General features: G+C 45.2%; 1 protein-coding gene across 8 annotated transcripts in view; it reads left to right on the top strand.

Moving 5' to 3' along the window:
* Positions 1-18,838, top strand: part of erg (ETS transcription factor ERG) — a 43,508-nt gene that overhangs the window by 16,191 nt on the left and 8,479 nt on the right. For 6 of the 8 annotated variants that reach the window (XM_023840220.2, XM_023840216.2, XM_023840217.2 and 3 more), the window contains 2 exons: positions 12,776-12,978; positions 17,969-18,111. In XM_023840220.2, the coding sequence (XP_023695988.1) occupies positions 12,776-12,978; positions 17,969-18,111 (346 nt within the window). Of the gene's footprint in view, positions 1-6,262; positions 6,545-12,775; positions 12,979-17,968; positions 18,112-18,838 lie in introns of those variants that run through there. The other 2 variants (XM_023840222.2, XM_023840219.2) reach the window with 1 other exon arrangement.

Genomic DNA, 18,838 nt, shown 5'->3' with positions numbered 1-18,838 from the left:
CCCCCACCGCCGTGACTCGGGGGGCTGACACGCCAGTGGTGTGGCCTGACCAGGCGTTTTGTCATGTGGCTTGGCTGCACGGCGCGGAGGATCTGAGGACTGTGCCGGAGAGTGAGACTCGTGGCCGAGATGAAGCTGGGGCTTGGGGGGTGGGGGCGTTGGGTGCTGCTTTACGGCGTGTCCTGCGTGACATCGGCGCCGTTGCCCGCTGTGCCCGTGCTGCAGCGTGCTGGACGCCTGCAGCCAGCCAGCAGTGCGGTTAACCACTTCCCGCTTAGCTCACAAATGCAGGGTGACATTCACTTGCCCGCTGAGTATTTTATCCAACACCGATGACCTGCAAATTTCGGTATGGGAGCAAATTAACTCACAAGGCCTTTCAAATCTCTGCACCCTCTTTTTGGTATTCATGTAGCCTTTTTTGTGTTTTTAAAGTAAAATATTATTAACACATGTTTCTCATAGCTTTGGTGATAACTTATCTAAGCTTGTGGTTTTGCCATGACTAATACCGGTCATCCATTCAAATGTTTATGTTTCAGCTATTGAATCATGTGACTTTAGATTATGTTGCCATAAGAATATTAAGAATATTACATCCGCGGTCTGTTATACCGCAAACCTTAAAAAGTAACATCTAAGCAGGATTTGCAGTTTTTTGCGCCTTGGGTGCTTACGTATTTTTCCAGTAATCGTAACTGCCTACAATTCAACGCAGAGGCGAAATGCTATTGAGTTCATCAGAGCGTATTAAGCTAATATTCCGGGGCGGCGACTAGATGTAGCTTTTCCCTTTCCACACTGAAAAGCGCGACGCATTAAACAAACAGCAAGCGACTAGTAGCCATCAGGATCGTGCAGTGCCCACAGCAGCCCATCGGGGGGAGGGGAGGTTGCAGAGACCCCCGGGGTTGAGAGTCTCGTCAGTGCGGATGCTTTATTTTGATGATGTAGCACAGTTAAGGGGCCTGAAATGGGAAACACATGAGCCCCCCCCCCCGGGGATTCAAGGAAACGCCAACAGCTACACAGCTTAGGGTGAGTGTTTTGTCAAGTAACAGACGGCCATTATAACCGATATAAAAAAAATGTTTTTTTTAATATAACTGTCTGGCCGTAGTGATTAATTCAAATCACATGCCATTTTCCTCGTCCTCCACAAGCGCAATGATACGCGAGAAGGTGGAATGTGACTGCCAGACAAGGGTGGATATACACAACTAGGCCGTGTTTACGTGTAAGTGATCCTTAAATGCCCCTTTTCAGGGGAAAAAGCCTTTGCCAACACATTTGGTTCTGCATGGCAGGGGCCCGCACCATACCACGCGTCAGTAACAGGCACGCCGGATAATGACACTTGATCACATGATATACGATCGGGATCGAGACAGAAGCCACCATCTTGCCCTTTTTACGGTAACTGGACCACCTTGACGAGCCATCACTAACGATCACTGGAGAAGGGAAAGTAGGAGGCACTTTGCAGAGTGACTAGCAAGTCGGCCTTCCCACCTACCGTCCAACCAAACCAGGACCCCAGAGGCACTAACAGTGGGGGGGGAGAGGTGGGGCGACTCAGCCGCTTTTCGGGGACGGGAGTCCATGGCTTCAGACCAGGTAGGGTAGAGGCGGACAGACCATTCTTCTTCTCTCGTTAATGCTCAGAAGTCCTCAGGGTTTTCACAGGAAGACCACCATAGCAGCAGAAGCTATCTGCTCGTAATCACGATTCGGCAGAGGTGTAATTGCAAAGAGCCGTGTTTTTTTTTCCTTTCACATTCTACTTTTTTTACGAGTTCACGCTGGGGAAACATTCCCGCTCGTTGGCTTTAATTAAGTTTGACGGCAATTTTCAAACGGAACAAAGCACAAGCGGTGTAATTCCTCAGTAATTTCTCAGACAAAGCACTGAAAACTTTTGAGGGACATCAAAGTCGGGTCTGAACTTCTGGCTCATCGGCTGTCAGGGAAACCTACAAACAGCCATGTTTGTGGACATGCGTTTTGTTCTGAAATGTAAACAATTCCTGACAACAGACAGTTATTTATGGTCGGCCCATTCTATGTTATGGTAGTATGCCTTTAACGAGTTTCAGTGAATATCATATCATGAAAAGAGAGGTCGGTGCAGGTATTTTAGGAAATATTCTGAGGCCACGAAGTGAAATGAAATCCGCATAATTTAAAGTGAAGCATTTGCCTGCCTGAGAGTGGACAGAAATGATACTGTTACCATTGTTACTTAGCTTAATTAGAGGTGGTTTGGCTATGTAGGGCCTCTGTTTACACCATGGACCAACCCAAGTTCAAATGCCTCAGCTCAAAACAGGAAGTCACTAGAGAAGGACACGCACACGCTGTTTGAGATATATCTCCTGTGGAATCATATACATTTTAAAAACCATAAATTAGCACGTTTTATTATAACTGAATTTCGGTGCTATGAAAAATGGTTCTATTCCTTCAATTCCTTCCTTCTGTTTTCCTGGTCATAAACCATAATAATTTCCATGTATCCGTCTTTCAGAACCATTTATTCTATACAGTGCATCATGATATATGTTTTCGTATTAGAGTGGAAATGTATGCTGACTAATCGAATCTGTTTTTAACTAAACTCAGGTGCCATAATGCACAAGGTTTCTGTATTTTGACGTCTGTGTTGGATGACTAAAAGTCACAATGCTTTTGACGAACTGCAGTCTGTGAGACTGAAAGGCTCTTGTGTGCTTGGTGGGTGTCAGACCCCAGCGAGACCCAACTGACAGTAGGAGGAATGAACAGTAATGCGAGCCTGCATAGACGGCAAGGACTCCCTTCCAGTTCCCTCGGTGGCCTGCAGATGGTGCTGTTTGTGACACTGCAGCCAGCCATCTGTTGTGTCGGCATCATGCTGTGCTCACAGCTACGTCCCCATTGCCTCCCAGCTGGCACAGACTTGTAACAAGAGCCTCTTACTCTACAGGAGGAGTATTCTGAGGAGACGGACTTTGCAATTAGCCGGTGTTAATTTTACGGTGTGGGAATGCCGAATCGGCTTGTGCCTGAGGAGTCGGACTCGGGGATCAGAGTCGGATGTAGTATTTTTAGCCGCAGCTGAGAGTGAGGTGTGTTATACAGGACGTTCCTGTGTTGGGGGATCCAGCCCAGCTTCCTAGACCCCTGTGGAGAGAGCATTTCCACTCCTGGCCCACTGGTAGGTTGTGGAGCTTTTGCCACGGCTTGGTGTGAGAGGGGAACAAGGGCCACTTCCTACAGACTTCCTTTTTGAGGCCATAAAAAAAGTATCTGAAGACAAACAAAGAGAAGGGGAGGGAGGGATTGACAGCCAGTGACAGGAGAGCATGTTTTCTCCCTTGATGGACAGAGAGGATGTTTGCAGTATGTTTCTCTCACCCTTGGTCTGTCTGTCATGTCTTCTTGCACCTCAATTCCCTGGTTCCTCTAGTGTGAGCTTGCTGCTTGGCAATCCTCTGGTAAACAGGCCATGCTCTGTGCGATCCATAGAGCGACAGATTAACGCCTCACGCTCCAGAGGCCGTCGCACTCGCACGCACGCGTAGCCTAGAGCCAGGCAAGGCCCACGTAAGCACAAGCTATCCTTGGATGTTGGCCGGTAGCCGTGGCGGCAGGAAGGAGAAAATCCTACCATTCAGAAGCTCGGGATCCAGAAGCGTGGAGCTTCTTGCTCAACTTGGCTTTGATACTCGTCCCAGCTGCATCTGGTAATCATCTGTTGAAAGCCATCTTTTACAAATAACTGAAAAATTGCTACGTCTTGCAAAATGCATGCCGAGCCGCTCGGTAAAACTTGCCGAGTGGCGGCTTCTGTTTGCGCCTTTGAAACGTGGGCGTGATGCGGAGCAAAGAAAGACCGGAGCAACCTGTATGTAAATAAACGTCACTCAGTATCACGAGACAGCAGTGTCTGTTTTTTTCTTGAGTGTGTCTATTGCCCTCATCCAGTTTATCAATCTCCCAGGAACATTCAATTTATCATAAACACACTGTGCTTCTTACAGCAACTTCCTCTCTCTGTAACTGATATTATGCAATGGAGGGACCAGCTTACAGCTGCGTGCTTTGGCCATTTTGGGCATTTGCTTTTGCAAGCACCTAAAATACAGGACATAACACTAAAAAGTTAACCAAAAGTGTTCCTTGCCAAAACCAAGGCCGGTTGACTCCAGTCTTTGCTCTATCGGAGATCAAAAATTATGGATCATTTCTCTTCCTTTGCTTCAGTGGCATTTTAATTATAAAAAAGTTTCGCATTTGAACACTAGGTACAGTACATGGTGTTATTGGGTCCATGCAGGTTGCCTTTGAAATAAATTAGCATTAATTTGAGAGTTGCTTTATTTTGCTGAGTCAGTTTCAGTTTTACTGACTCATCTGAGCTCTCCCAATTTCCCAGCTTTTTTCTTAAGTAGTAGCAGCATTATGCTCGCCTGCGCACTCGTTTTCTACCTTTTTCTCCTCTCGTTAGACTTCCTCAAACTGGCTAATGTTCCCTTACCCCTGCCTATGGAACAGAGTCCCCAGAGAATTTTTCTGGAGCATGAACACACCTTCGATAACCTCAGCTAGCTGACGGACAAATCGATTAAACGAATGGGGCATCCAAGGTCACACTGAGGTTCTGGGGACATGCCTTTAACAAGCTCCTGCATTTCTTCTCTCCTAGACAGCAACCAGAGGAACCAAACGAAGGAGTGATGAATGTGTGTGTGTGTGTGTGTGTGTGCGCACGCGCCTCCACACCCTAGGGGTGTGCTGAGAATGTTCATCTGGCCTGGGTATTGACAATAACACATGTGGTTTCACAATCATCTTCATCTGACTATCCCAGGTTCAGGCCAAGACAATTCAGCATCATGCTCACGGAATTCTGCTCTTCCTTTCGGTATCAGCAGCTATTTTTGTCAATGAAATTGAAGAGTAAACCTTACTGTGATTTAGATCAGGGATCTTAAGCTTGGGAGGAATTCCATTTATGATGGTCTTTGTTCCTGTTGAATTTGTAATAATTTAGGCACGAGTGAGCTGTCGATTGATTGTCGATTGTCGGTGAGACTGGTGGAATAGCTCTAAGATAGAAAATAGAGTGATTTTGAGATCTGACCTTTAACTGGAGGTGCATAGGTCTTGCATGAACATCCTGGCCTAAATTAACGCAAGTTGCATTTTCATGCAAATGCACCATTGTAATAAGTGACAGGTGAAGGGGGGGCAGTCACCTGACTCACCCTCCTGAGACTGGTAGCAGCTCCGCACCCTCAGACTGCATGATACATTCACTCAGCTCATAACATTTATAGCATGCAGTCGACTCTCATTTGTTTCCTGAACTGAAATGACAGACAATTTAAAAACCTTTCCTTTAGAATGCTTTGCTCAGCCGTCACCTTGTATGCCATTTATCTGTGTCTGCATGCTTTCTGCAACACTAGTGACAAAACTGCACAAACTGATATTTACTTTCTTGGGAAATGTGACAAATCTAATCGCATTTGCTCAGCGGAAGCTTGGCACCGTCTTTCCTTCAGTTCTGTTCTTCCAAATTCTACATTCAAATTTAAAACTTTAATTCCATATCCTAATTCTAATTTCCAATTCCACATTCTGTTTCTAAATTCTAAATGTTTTTTTTATATGGCAACACTACACCATCATAAATTAAACATTTCTTATAATTCATTTTGTATGCTTCATTGCAGATTTATTACTACTTATTTTCATGCATTACAATGTATTATGTGCACATTTTTGTGTGAGCCACATGAATACTTCTGTCTGTCCCATTGATGCCATACATAACTTTTAGAAGTTTATTATGTCATCCTATGGAATGGATTCCTAAAATAGCCAAAATGGCAGATTATCTTATTAGTATTCAGACTAACAAACTGTGACTTGCAGATGTTTAAATAAATGCAGAATATTTAAATGATCAGTAAAGTTTTCTGGGCTTCTTTGCCGTCTTCCAGCACATACACCCGTGTGGCAAAATGGCTTTGCATTTCGCAGCAAAGTGAACATTGCCGCACTCAGCTGAACGCCTCTGGGGAGACATGGCATGGAGCCGTGTCGAGTTTGGACCGCATGACCAGACATCTGCATCCTGCCACCGCTCTGTATGTCACACACACAGCACATCAGATCACACCTGCCTCACGAGAGACCTCCCTCACGGAGCCACCCACTCGCCCGGTCCACCCCCACGCTCCCCCTCTCCCTCCTCTGAATAAAAAAAATCTTGTAACACACATCATTAGGAATAACAACATTGTTTTTAGTCCTTCTTATCTCCTCGCTCCCAAATATCCTGTTTCTTCGAGTTGCTGCAGCCAGAACCAATAGAAACCTCTTCCTGCTATTGCCTGACTTCACTTCCCAGTGTTAGCACAATCTCATCCGCTCCAAACAAACGCTTAGTAGAACCTCAACTTGCCCGCTGTCCACAAAATAATACAGAATTACTTCTGAATTCAGAACAGGATTCGATCGATCGTTCTGATCGACAATGGCCAGCACTATAAAGGTAAGTGAGCTTGAATGTTGTTTTTTTGCTTGTTTGTTTGTTTCTAAATTTTCGTGTCACTTTACGCAAGTTTTGCGGTCAACTGTCATGGTTTTTCATTGCACTTTACAGAAAACAGATTAATGGTGTGCGGGTAACTCCCTTCTGCCATGCTGGTGTGACAAGATTTCCTTTTCACTGCCTTGTAAATTTCCTTTTTCCTACTTCAGCTATCTGCAGGGTTTCTGCATTTTTAATTGTAATTGCAAAAAAAGGGAATTTTACCTGTTTTGTCAGAACGAAAAGGAAAATGATGAACAAACAGGAGTCATTACTACTTTGGATGAGATGATAATGAAAGGGTTTCAACCGGGGTTGCCCTAATTTGATTCAATTTTTTTTTCCCAATTTTTATTTTTGTAACTTTTTTAGCATTTTGTGTGACATTAATAAACTTGCCTAAAATCAATTAAAATCCGAATAGTTTTGTTTGGTGAAATTTTTAAAGAGTTTTTAAAGTTGTTACTAATTATTTTTCGTTAAAAAAATTCATATGAAGTGAAAAAAAATGGCAAATGGTTATAGCAAAAAGACAAATTTACATATGATTTATTACCAGCTTAATATTATTTTTTTATTGACATTTGACCTTCTGGAGGGCTCAACACAATATGTTTTAGAAACTGATAAATATCAGCTTAAATGGGTATTTATTAAAATTACTCGACATCCAGCTATGCTACTTCGGTTGTTAAAAGTCTATTCTTACAAAGTTCGAAGTGTACCGTGTTCAGATAAATAGAGAGACAAGATCAAGCCAGTCTGTATTTCAGTAAAAACTTATTGTTGTGAAAACACAGGTAAATTAAATGAAATATTAAAGCAAAAAAGGAAACAGTAACAATAATGGGAAAGAGACAGGGCTGGATAAGCTCTCGTTCTCTTCTCCCTTGGCTGGGAATCACCTAGCAGACTGGACATCATGTTAGTTTGACCTCTGTTGAGTTCAGTCCACCTCTTGTCTCCTAAACAAAGATGTTTACGTTGAGAGTTGAAACATTATGTGAACAATAAGACAAAAGGCAGGGACTACAGTGGTAGCAATAATTACATAACCATCTGTCTGACCGCCTCAGAATACAAATAGTATAGCAAGAGATAGAGTAGGGTACCAGTAAATGTTTTGAGAAGGATTCTTGTCCTTTGTGTTCTGTGACGATATTGTACTGGGCCCGTATCTGGCACGTCCTCCAGAGAAACAACCCACACCTCTGTTTGTAAGTTTCATCTGGCACAGTGGCTGTTTATCAGATGTAATTTTATATGTACAATTTTTTCCTCTAGGAAATCCTCCTTGTGTTTTCCTGTTCCACTGCTGACTGTGTCCAGGATCTAACAAACCATCAATAATTTATCAGCTCATAAGTGCTGGATGGGTTATGATTTATTTGCGTAAAATTGTAGAGTTACATGCACATATATGCGTAACTATATTAGCGTAGCTGGATACAGGTCACATTGGAGCAGTGACAGTCACAGCCATGATGTCACACACAAACCACAGGGACGTGTGGCTGCAGCAAAGTGACTCCGGAGGTCCTGTGGTTACGCCGCGATCTGCCGCCTGCCTCGGACATACGAGCTGCAGCATGGGGAACCTCGAAGGTCGCGCAACCATCGGGGCGGGGAAGAGTGCCGCGACACTTCTTCTCCTTTTCACAATGGTCAGATCTGGTGATGGTGACGAACAAATGGACAGGGGAGGGGGGCAAAAGTCAATTCAGTCATTGAGCAAGCCTGTCTGAAGACAAAAGAAGGAAACACAAAGACGCGCCGGCTCGGGTGCTATGGCAGGTCTCCTCCACTATGGTGTCTGCTGTGAGGATTACCCTTCCTCATACGGGTCGTTTTCAGGGCTCCTGGGTTCAGTCGGGTTCCTCGGAACCTCTGGTGTCACGCTGTCGCCAAGCTGTGTTTTTCAGCACCCAAAACGGCTTCACCTCAGCACAGGCTAAATGCGGCCCTGCCCTTGCTGCGCCGTGCTGCACTGCAAAGCTGTTGTTTTTGGCTGTCGCCCCCGGTTAAATACTCACAACACAGGACTTCCTTCACAGCCCCTAAGTGTTTAGAATCCATTGCATCTTTTGAAGAAATTAAGATATGGGAGTCATTGTTTGTGCCCAAGACAGTTAGCTGCGATGTTATTGAAGGTGTGAACCTTTTGTTGGCTAAATCGGAGAGATATTACATTTTTCTGGTTACTTTCTCGGGCAATTGGAAATAAGGTTCCATATTCTGAAGTAACAGTGCTCAGCATGATTATTGTGCAAGAACGTCTGTGCCATGTGCTTGTGATATGTTAATTGTCCGGCTTCCATGTTGCTATGCATGAAAGCACCTTCACATGGTGAGAAACATGTTAATTTAAGGCCACGTTCGCCCATCCCAAGAATCGCCACAACTTCAGCAGAACATGCTATGTCACATGCAGCATGTTCTAAGAGTGTTATGGTGCTAGCTATAAGCTAGCTACCTTCACCAGTGGTGACCCATCATAAGTGGTGACTTTCTCACTACCTAATTAACTGCACTGCTGTACTGTAAATGCTCTCTGCCCCCGCCCCGGCTCCATTAGCCGGTGGTGACACGGCCTCAAACGGCCGCCACAATCAAAGTTACAACAGGCCAGAACTTCCCATTTCCATCCCGGTCGCCGATAGTCGGCCGCCCCAGGAACTTTCAATGCAGGAAGTGCTTTAAGACTGGACTTCCTGTCCGCCGCCGCATGGTTGTGTGGGCTTCCCGTATGAATGAACCGCCGTCGCCCATTCATTCGGCAAAAGGCACTCGGCATGTGTGTCTGAGGGACCTGATTGGAGAAACGACCGTAACCCAGGTGACAACAGGATATATCGAGCATTGGAATAGTGTAGATTTACGTATACAGAAACCTTACTTTCATTGCCACATCATGGCACTTAATGTGGATTTTCAAATATATATATTCAAGGCTTAACTTTATGATTATCCAGTACAATGCTGGGATACCTATGACAATTATAAAGATTAATGATGACTGGAATCCCATCCAAGGTGCCCCCTCCATACCCTGTGCTGCCTGGGGGAGGCTCCAGCCAACCTCCCCCCACCACTTCTCAGGATAAATAGGTAGAAGATTCATGGATGGATGATTAAGGATTTGATGGTGGAAACGGTTGGTCGTAATTCAGCACGATGACATGAGTTCGTTTGTGGATTTGTCTCATAGCAACGCGATCCAGATGGTGGGATTCCTACTGCGGCACCTACTGGCTGTTTTGTGGGAGGCAGGTAGCGGTAGAGGTGGGGGGTTCTGATGGAAGACCCACCTGACCCACATCCAGTCAACAGTGCGGCCATGCCAGACCCACTTGCCAAAGCTCCATGTGTCGGAGCTCACGTCCCCGTATTACACGGATGAGCATCTCTGTCCTCAAAATGGAAAAAAAACTGGGCTAAACCTCTTTTTTCCCCTCTTAAATCTGTGTTTGTTTTCTTTGGCGGAGATACTGAGGTTTGCAAAATGATCTCTCCTCTTTCCTTTGATGCAAATTACGACCGAAAGTGGAAAATTCTGGAGTGCACTGGGGCTCGCTTGAGTGTTTTTGTGCCCCGCGCCAGACCGTTTGCGAACTGGCTGGAAATCGCAATATTTTTTTTGCCATATCGCTCAGTTTGATGCACAAGCCACTCCGCTGTCTGCCGGCCCTGCAGAGGCTTCGTTTGCTCCTGGCTTTTAGGGAGATCCCTTGGAATCACTCTGCATTTGCAAGCAAAATGTTCTCCAAAACACTGAAGCGCCTTTATCTGATTCCCCACACAACACACTGAGTCCTTCCTGCAAACGATGTTTGTCTTGCTTTTGGAGCATCCTCATGGTCCCATATATCATCCATAGGATCAAAACGGAGGAAGCGGCAGGCTCATCAGATAGACAGTGGTAGACATTAACCCCGAGTGGATGTTGCTTTGTTTTGTTCTCCGTCGAGGAACAAAGGGCGTCACGTGGCTACATTCATGCTCGCTGGCCAATTAATGCACGCCAGGGAGGCCAGCGGCCCATCGGGTGAAGGTTAATTGTCCAGCTGGCCCAATAATGCAGTTCACAGCTGACATATCTGGGAGGAACAGTGGCCACCATATTAATCTGGTTTCCGACATAACTTCCCTTTCCTCCAAGCAGTCTCTGTGTGGCCTCTTGACCTGTCACCGGGGCGGCTCCACTTGGCGCTGAAAGTCCCAGGGAAGGGCCCCGCGGCCCCCGACGGAAAGCGGCAGAGAGAGCGTGTGAAAGTGTGGGTGCGAAAAGAGGGGCGAGATGGAGAGCGCCTCCCAGTGGGTGGCTGTCATCTTCTTCGGGTGTTTTTTTAATGACGCTTTAACTGGCGGGACGATGAAAGGACTGGAGTTTGATTTCATTCGCCTCTGATTTTATTTTGACTGTGGTTTCTGGACGTCATCCTCTCCGCTTCAGCAGCATCATGGCCTGACGCGATGCTGGATGAAAGCGCTGACCTTTAACCTGAAAAGCAGACAGAAAAAAAACCAGAAATGTCATTGAGTTTTGTGGTTCCTTGAAGATGAATGAACTGCATGAATTGTTCACCCTAAATGGAATGGCTTTAGTGGGAATAAACCTGCGGCATTCAAAGAATACTAGAAGGTGAAGATGTTATGGAGAGTGTACGCTCTTACACAAGGGCATAATATATTGGGTTGAGCATGGGGGGGGACGTTGAGGTCTCCACCCATTTAAGGGGTCCACCGGGTTGTATTGGCTGGTTTTGATTATTGGGGGACGATACAACCCCCCCCCCACACCCCCTCATAATGTTTTGCCCATGTACACATTGTCCCAGTGATATTTTTGATTTGGTAATAAAAGGGGGGTTTCCCATTCCACGGATTTACTTCATGCAGCTTTTGCTAGCAGGATGGTGGAACAGAGAGGTCAGGCAGCAGCCGGAGGCGAATCCCGATTCATGGTTTCTGGACCCTGGTCCTGACTACGGACTGTCTGCTGGTCTTCTGTTAGCTGAGCCCTCAGTTAATCACATTTACTTGAGGCTTTGATTGAATTAATGGGGCTGCTAAAATAATATCAGGAATTTTTCTATTTTCCTTGTTTAAATGTCTAACACAATAATTTTTCACATGATTTATCTTTCAAAATCTAATGTTGATCCAACTTAAATAGTTTAAATAACCATAGCAAGTCCTCAGCACAATGTTATTAGAATCGTACCGTTAATTCTACCAGAATTTTAATCGTATATAATAATTGGATGGAACAAAAATCAGCCAACACAGCAAGTCACCAGGAGCTTGAAAGTCTGCTACTCATGAATATATTGAGCTTAAATACATGTCATAGCTTGTGATGGATTGGTGCCCCATCTGCAGGTGTTCCCTGGGTGGATGGATGGACATGTCATTGCTGTGAAGCTACAACCCAAGTGTTAGAAAGCTTAGGGGTGTATGGAAGATAGCATGTGGTTCCCAGGGTGATATAATTACCAGATAATGACATATCTGCATGACCATGGTAGAGAGTACCTAGTGAGGTCTGCTGTAAAGTGGCAGGGTGGGGGTTGTAAATTATGTGGGGGATGGGGGACTTGTAACTCCCCCCCCCAATAATCAAAACCAGCCAATACAACCCCTGGACCCCCTTAAATGGGTGGAGACCTCAATCGCCACAATGCTCAACCCAAGGTTATGCCATCATATGTCCATCATATTACCAACAAAAACAATTACACATCAATCAGATCAATGTCACTTTGCCTGGACATGAAGTTCATGTTACAAAGCAAATCATGTGTTCATCATTTGGGTCATAAAAGCTGTGTTAATTTTTAAGTGTACTCTTCAGCAGTAATCACCTATGCTGACTTATAGATGCGGTTATAGATACAATATAGGCTGTTACACTATTGCCATAAATGAGTCTTGCCATATACTAGGAAAGTAGTGAATGCACTGCGATGCAATAATACAATGGAGCTATATAATTCAGCTCAATTCATTACAACATCTGATAGATTTATAGTTGGGTGGGCTTTCTGTAGTTAAATCTAAATTTGCACTTTGATTAACTGTAATTGAAATTGTGTAATTGCCAAACAAATTGCAGCAGAAGTCAATTTTTATAAGCCTTTCTGAAAGCTGTCATGGGACACAGACAAAGGCCGGTCTCTCTGCCTCTTCCAGGAAGCGTTGTCGGTGGTGAGCGAAGACCAGTCATTATTTGAGTGCGCCTACGGGACACCACACCACGCCAAGACGGAGATGACCGCGTCGTCTGCCAGCGAGTACGGGCAGACGGCCAAGATGAGCCCCCGGGTCCAGCAACAAGACTGGCTCTCCCAGCCACCTGCGCGTGTCACCATCAAGATGGAGGTCAACGGCTCCAGGTGGGCGGAGTCTGCTGCTTGTTTATCTTTATTTACTAGGTGCTTTTGTCCAAGGTGACATCCAATTCAGAAAGCCGGGTCAGACAGTCCCTGGAGGGTTAAGGTACTTGTTCAAATGTAAAATTACGTTGCCAACCATGGGATTTGAACCACCCATGTTTCAGTCATAGATGCAGTTTCCTGAGAAATTGAGCCACACACCACCCTAAAAAATTGACCCTGATAAGCAGCAATCTTCCTTAATATAGGAGCAGGTTTATAGAGGAAATGTAAATCTAGGGGTAAAGGAAGATGTTGGAACATGTCACCAAGAGGCTGAGATACTCTGAGGATCTCTGTCAGTCTGACTGTCCAGTTCATCTCGCTTCACGCCCCCCAGGGCAGAGTTTACACGCGTGGCTGTTTTCCCCCAAATCGACCCACGAAGGTAAACATTCCCAGATGCCCCTAAAACAAAGGCATGCGTCACAGGCTGTTAAGGACAGCTGCTGCTCGTATCTGAAGACACCTATTAATCTTTAAGGCATGGCCTGTGAGCACCAGAGTGCGTTATTCCGCCAGACACAGCGCCGTTTGGGACAGGGAAATGAAGAAAAACACACCAAAGCCTAATATGAAGTAGATGCTGCTCCTGGAATTCAAACTCGAAGCAGCTGTCCCATACCCCCCCCCACAGGGACCGCCACACTCGTAATATTTATTACAGGGCCCCTCCCACACCCCTGATTTTTGGGAGCGTGCCGCCGCACAGACATCCCAGAGAAGGGTCCATTTATCTGGCGGTGCAGATGTGGGGAAAGATTGTTCCAATTAGCACCGAGTCAGACCTTAAGCAGAGATTTACAGCCCAGGCGGGGGAGAGGCAACATGTAGATGGCCTCCGCCCCCCCCAGTTCTCCTGGTGACCTGCCAGCAGGAGGCGCTGTGGTTGCCAAATGGCCAGCAGACGACAGGTGGCTTTGTGTCTGTGTGTGTCTGAGTGTTTGCCAGAAGAGGAGAAAAAAAAATTATATATTATATATTATATAAAAATAAATTATATATATATATAATATATATATATATATATAGATGTGGTATATGTTATATGATGTTTTATGTATATATGTGTATATAATATATTTATATTGATGAGATGAATTTATGTATATCTGTTACATAATATATATCTTTTTATAGCAGTTATGTAGGAACCAAGTTCTGTTCTCCGACATTAAGTAGACACTGAGTAAATCACAGCTCCTTGAAGCAGTGAGCTGGTGTAATTACCGGTTCTACAACTAGCCCAGGCTTTTCAAGACGAGTCTGCTTTGACTAGCGATGCCCTCCAGGCGAGCGGCGGCCATGGCGACGGGGCAGGGAGGGAGGTACGTGGGGCAGGCCGGCCGGCTGGTCTAAGCGCAGGAGTTAATTGGCATCCCGGTGTTCTCGACGCGGTCCGGGTCCTCTTCATGGGAGTCTCCGTGCCTCAGAGAGTGAGTTTATGGCAGATTAATTAGCTGAACAGCCTGGAGAACAATGAACAATGTTTCACACTGGCACAGCCAAGGGGGAGGGGGGCACCTTCTTTAGCCTCAGTTTCCCTTCTAATTGTTCACCACCCCCAACTCCCCCCCCCAGCTCTTACAGCCACCAAATCATGGCTGGCATGGCAACAAACGAGCCATGGGGCGGGTGCAAGATTAAGAGTCTCCTCGTATTTTTTTGAGGGGCCAGCAGGGGACGTCGTTCCCTGCTACCACAGGATGGCCACTAACTCGCGACTCCCTTATGTGGATGGTGGTGACCTGGCTCTTGCTTAGTAAGTCCCTCTGTGGCGCAGGGTGTGAAAGCTCACGATGGCCGCGGGGGGCGGAGCTCAGCGGGTCGCCATTTTAAGCGGGGGTGTTAGGATTGTAGCCACCTCCCGTCCATGATCTGCGCAGACAGGGAGAGACTTCCAGGTCGCCTGCCCCCACCACCCCAATAATGTGTCATGTCAAGGTGAAGACAAGCATGCAGGCCCCTCCGCTTTTTGAAACTCACTTTATACGCTCCTAAATACATGATATCACAATTTTAATGGATTTCTTGAATAGTAAATAAATAGTAAATTCACAGTGAACCATTATGCTTAATATCCTTGGTTTTAGCCAAAAAATAAACTTAATTTATCGCAGATTCAATACCACATCAGTCGGAGAAAAGTGTCGCTATCAATCAAGGAGAAAAAAATTATTTGGACTAATATGGAATCCACTTTTTTTGGGGTGGGGGGGGGGGGGGCGGGGACTTCATTTAGTTATTCTTGTAAATTTATAGGGGTTACTCGTCAGTGAAGTTAAGTCAAAGTCAAGTCAGTCTGTCTATAGTCATTTTCAGCTATGTGATCATACACTGAGATGAAATTTTGACCTCATTGGTCTAGATGAAAAAGAAACAGTAATAAATATAATAGAATACAAATGTGTGGGACATTTAAACATGACATCTGGACAAATGACAGAAAATGCAGTTGAAAAATACGGTTTAAAAACACACTTGTGCAAATGGGCAATGGAACTGAATGAACCAGAAGGCGCAGTAAGTAGATTTGGTTTCACGGTTATGATAGAAGTGCAGAAAGGGTTAGAGTTAGTGTGTTTTTTTCTTTATGTAGCCACACTATTTTACAAACGGCACCTTTGTATGTCCCCAGCCTGCCTTTCCACTCCTCCTCTACAGTTCCAGTATTGCTTTTCCCTCTCTCCATGCTGCGCCTGTTCAGCTCATTATCCTCCCAGAGCCGGGAGGTTCCCGTTCAGTGCCTGAGCTTTTGCTGTCCCTGAAATACGAGGTTGATAATGTTCTCTTAGTAATCCTCTATTGAAACTCCTCCAACTCCATTAAAACAGGCTGCAGCTCTGCACGGATCTTCATTTTTGCTTAAATATGTGTTTTTAATGGGGCCCTGCCATACTATTCATTTAGGAAATTCTGTTATATAAAGAGACGTACATTGTTTGAGAAAGTGGGGTCAGGTTGTCCCTGGAGTTACTGGGGTTAGGATCTTGCTTAGGGCTCCGATGGTGAAATCACTCTGCCAACCCTAGGATTTGAACCAGTGATCTTCCTGTCACAGGCATGATGTCCTAACCTGCTAAGCCACACCCTCCTCCCCTATCTCAGTTGCTTTTTTCTGTTTGACGGGGAACTGGTTCTTGTTTCACACCTGAACTACGGGGGGCGATATTAACAGGGATGGTGAGTGTTCCGGGCACATGCCTTACTTTCACAGGAGCCACTTCTTCTGTGATGAAGCCTTACACCTTCCATGTGGAGGTCACAAAGATATCTCTGACTAGTGTTACGGTGGACCGTCATCAAAACATATTGTTCTAATAATGGATACCAGATTTTATATTTCTGGCAGGACAGGTTGAGGCACTAAATCTCGCAGGTTTATTACTCTGTCATTGCAAACTGGGCCTATAGGTTCGGTCCCGTGGGACTTACAACTCCAAGGCTACATCGTTAGCATAAACGCTACGCTGTCTGAGACACTTTTACGCCTCGGTTTCCTGTAGCACCGCAGATTTTCGTTTGTCGTTTGTGTAACTTCTTCTATAATTACTCTATAATTATAAGAGCAGGCCAGAGGAAAATTGGGCCTTAGTCTTATACCTGGTGGCAAGTGTTTATAGTTGCTAGCACACAGTCGCAAACATTTATGGAGCTACGTAACGTGAGCCTCCTTTGGGAAGATGGTCTTCGCTGCCAAGTGAAAAAGCAGCGTGTTTCAGTCCAAACTGTAGCAGTCAGAACAACTACATAAACCAGAGTCGGCAACGTGAAAGGGGTCTCACATGAACTTTCCCTCGTTCCCAGAGCTGGATCAGAAAAACTGGATTCAAATTAGTCACCGTCTCCATGTTCTGTAAATCTCCCGCTGTCCAGATGTGTAGTTAAAGTGATCGTTAATGCAGCATTATTTGCAGGTGGGAGGTAGCTATCTGAAAGTAACGACACGCTAAACGGTCCGGGCTTGTCGGTTAGCGGCTAAACCAGCAACTCTGTACTAGTGAATATGCTTGCTGTTTGCTCTCCCCCAGGAAAAACAAAAGGCTTTTTGACACATGGGTTTGATCCTAATAATAAAAAGTCCAAATTGTTCATATCTTGGCCATAATAGGATGATATGCATTTATGGAACATTCTGACCATAATCCACAACATCTGGCAACTTCGCCTACGGGGGATTCCTGGGCAGAGATAGAGGGAACTTGATAAACGTATACCAGGTCATCCATGGGATATATGCCCCCGGTACACTTTTCCCTTTCTTATTTTTAATTGACATGTCCATCCTTTCATGCGGCTTTTCTTACATGAATGAAAAACACTATAGGGAGGTTGTCTGTGCGTTTTTAAGATTCACTTTCAGAATGTGTCATGTATCTAAACAAAATCTGAGTTTTTTTTCTGAAATCGGTGATGAAACGGAAGTTTCATGGGGGGAGGGGATGAAGTGCAGAAAGCCACCATGTGTCATCTGACAAGGAGGCTCTAGCCGTACTGGTAATACAACACCGTCCAACCTGCTGTGCAATACTGTTTACTTCTGAGCAATTACTGTGGAATTCCGTGCAATACTTCCCCTGACATTCCTTGCACTGTTTATAGTCGTTTTTTAATGTATCATTACCTTCTATTAATGTCTAAATATTTTTCTTAATCTCTAAAGGTGTGTTCTGCTAATGTAAACCTGCAATTTCCTGTAGGATTAATAACATATCTATCTATCTATCTATCTATCTAGCTGTAACAAAATAATTGAAGACAGATTGTTGCATATGAATTTCTTATTTATGTATTAGATATTTTTGAAATACATTGCCAGTTTCTGGAAGAGTATGTGTAGTGAAGGCAGTCTCAGCATGAGTCGCTTGCATTATTGTTGCGGTTGCTGTTGCATTTGCTGTGACCCTAATCGCCCTTGATCCCAGGTCACATGTCTCCTGTTTTTCTGCAGGAGCTCCCCGGACGACTGTGGGGTGGGGAAGGGTGGGAAGCCTACTGACGGCGCCCCCATGACCTACAGCGGCTACATGGAGGACAAGCACGTCCCCCCACCTAACATGACGACCAACGAGCGCCGGGTCATCGTGCCCGCAGGTACCTTTCCTGTCAGGCGCTGCTGAGTCAGCTAAGTAGTCATACTGCCACGTTGCCTCATTACGTTTTGGGGCCGACGACAGCGGCCTGGCCAGTGATCACACGCCTGCGGCATGCGTCGATTTAATGTGATTTAATGGCCTGATTTCATATGGCACACCTCTTCCTCCACGTCCAGGAGTCTGGGGGTCACCTCCCTCTGATCCGCCAAGCTGAGGCATTTCGGGGCCTCGCTTACCATGTGCTGCCTCTCGTCTAGACTGTTTCCTATGGAGAACTTCCAGGAGAGGGCTGGGTTTGGCTCCTAACTGTCTGCCAAGTGGGAGATAGACTTTCTTATCAACACTCAACCAGAGTCACACACCTAGAGTGAGATCTTGGAACTGCCTGGAAAAGGGGTTGAAAAGACCTCACTTGAGTCACCTGGAAAATAAAGCAGCAGAGATTCCAATTGTATGCATATGTTTGAAGTTTTTCATTATTAGGCCCTTCCATTCTGCACTTTCTATCCATACCAGCTCTGACATTAGGCTGAATATCAAATGAAACCTGGTATAGCTGTGCATGGTAGCTTTCTATCTTTCTTACTCAGTTGTGGAGTTGGGTAATAGTTTCTGTTTCATAGTGCAACTTCCTTTTCAACTGAAGCTGACAAGGACAATGACGAATGATGCTAAGAACATCCTGTTTTTGCTGGTCATTAAGACAGGACAATAGGAGCAGAGCT

This window comes from Paramormyrops kingsleyae, chromosome 6, assembly GCF_048594095.1.
Source record: "Paramormyrops kingsleyae isolate MSU_618 chromosome 6, PKINGS_0.4, whole genome shotgun sequence".
NCBI lineage: Eukaryota > Metazoa > Chordata > Actinopteri > Osteoglossiformes > Mormyridae > Paramormyrops > Paramormyrops kingsleyae.
Note: the sequence above shows the minus strand (reverse complement) of the source record. Positions and strands in the feature narration are given on the sequence as shown.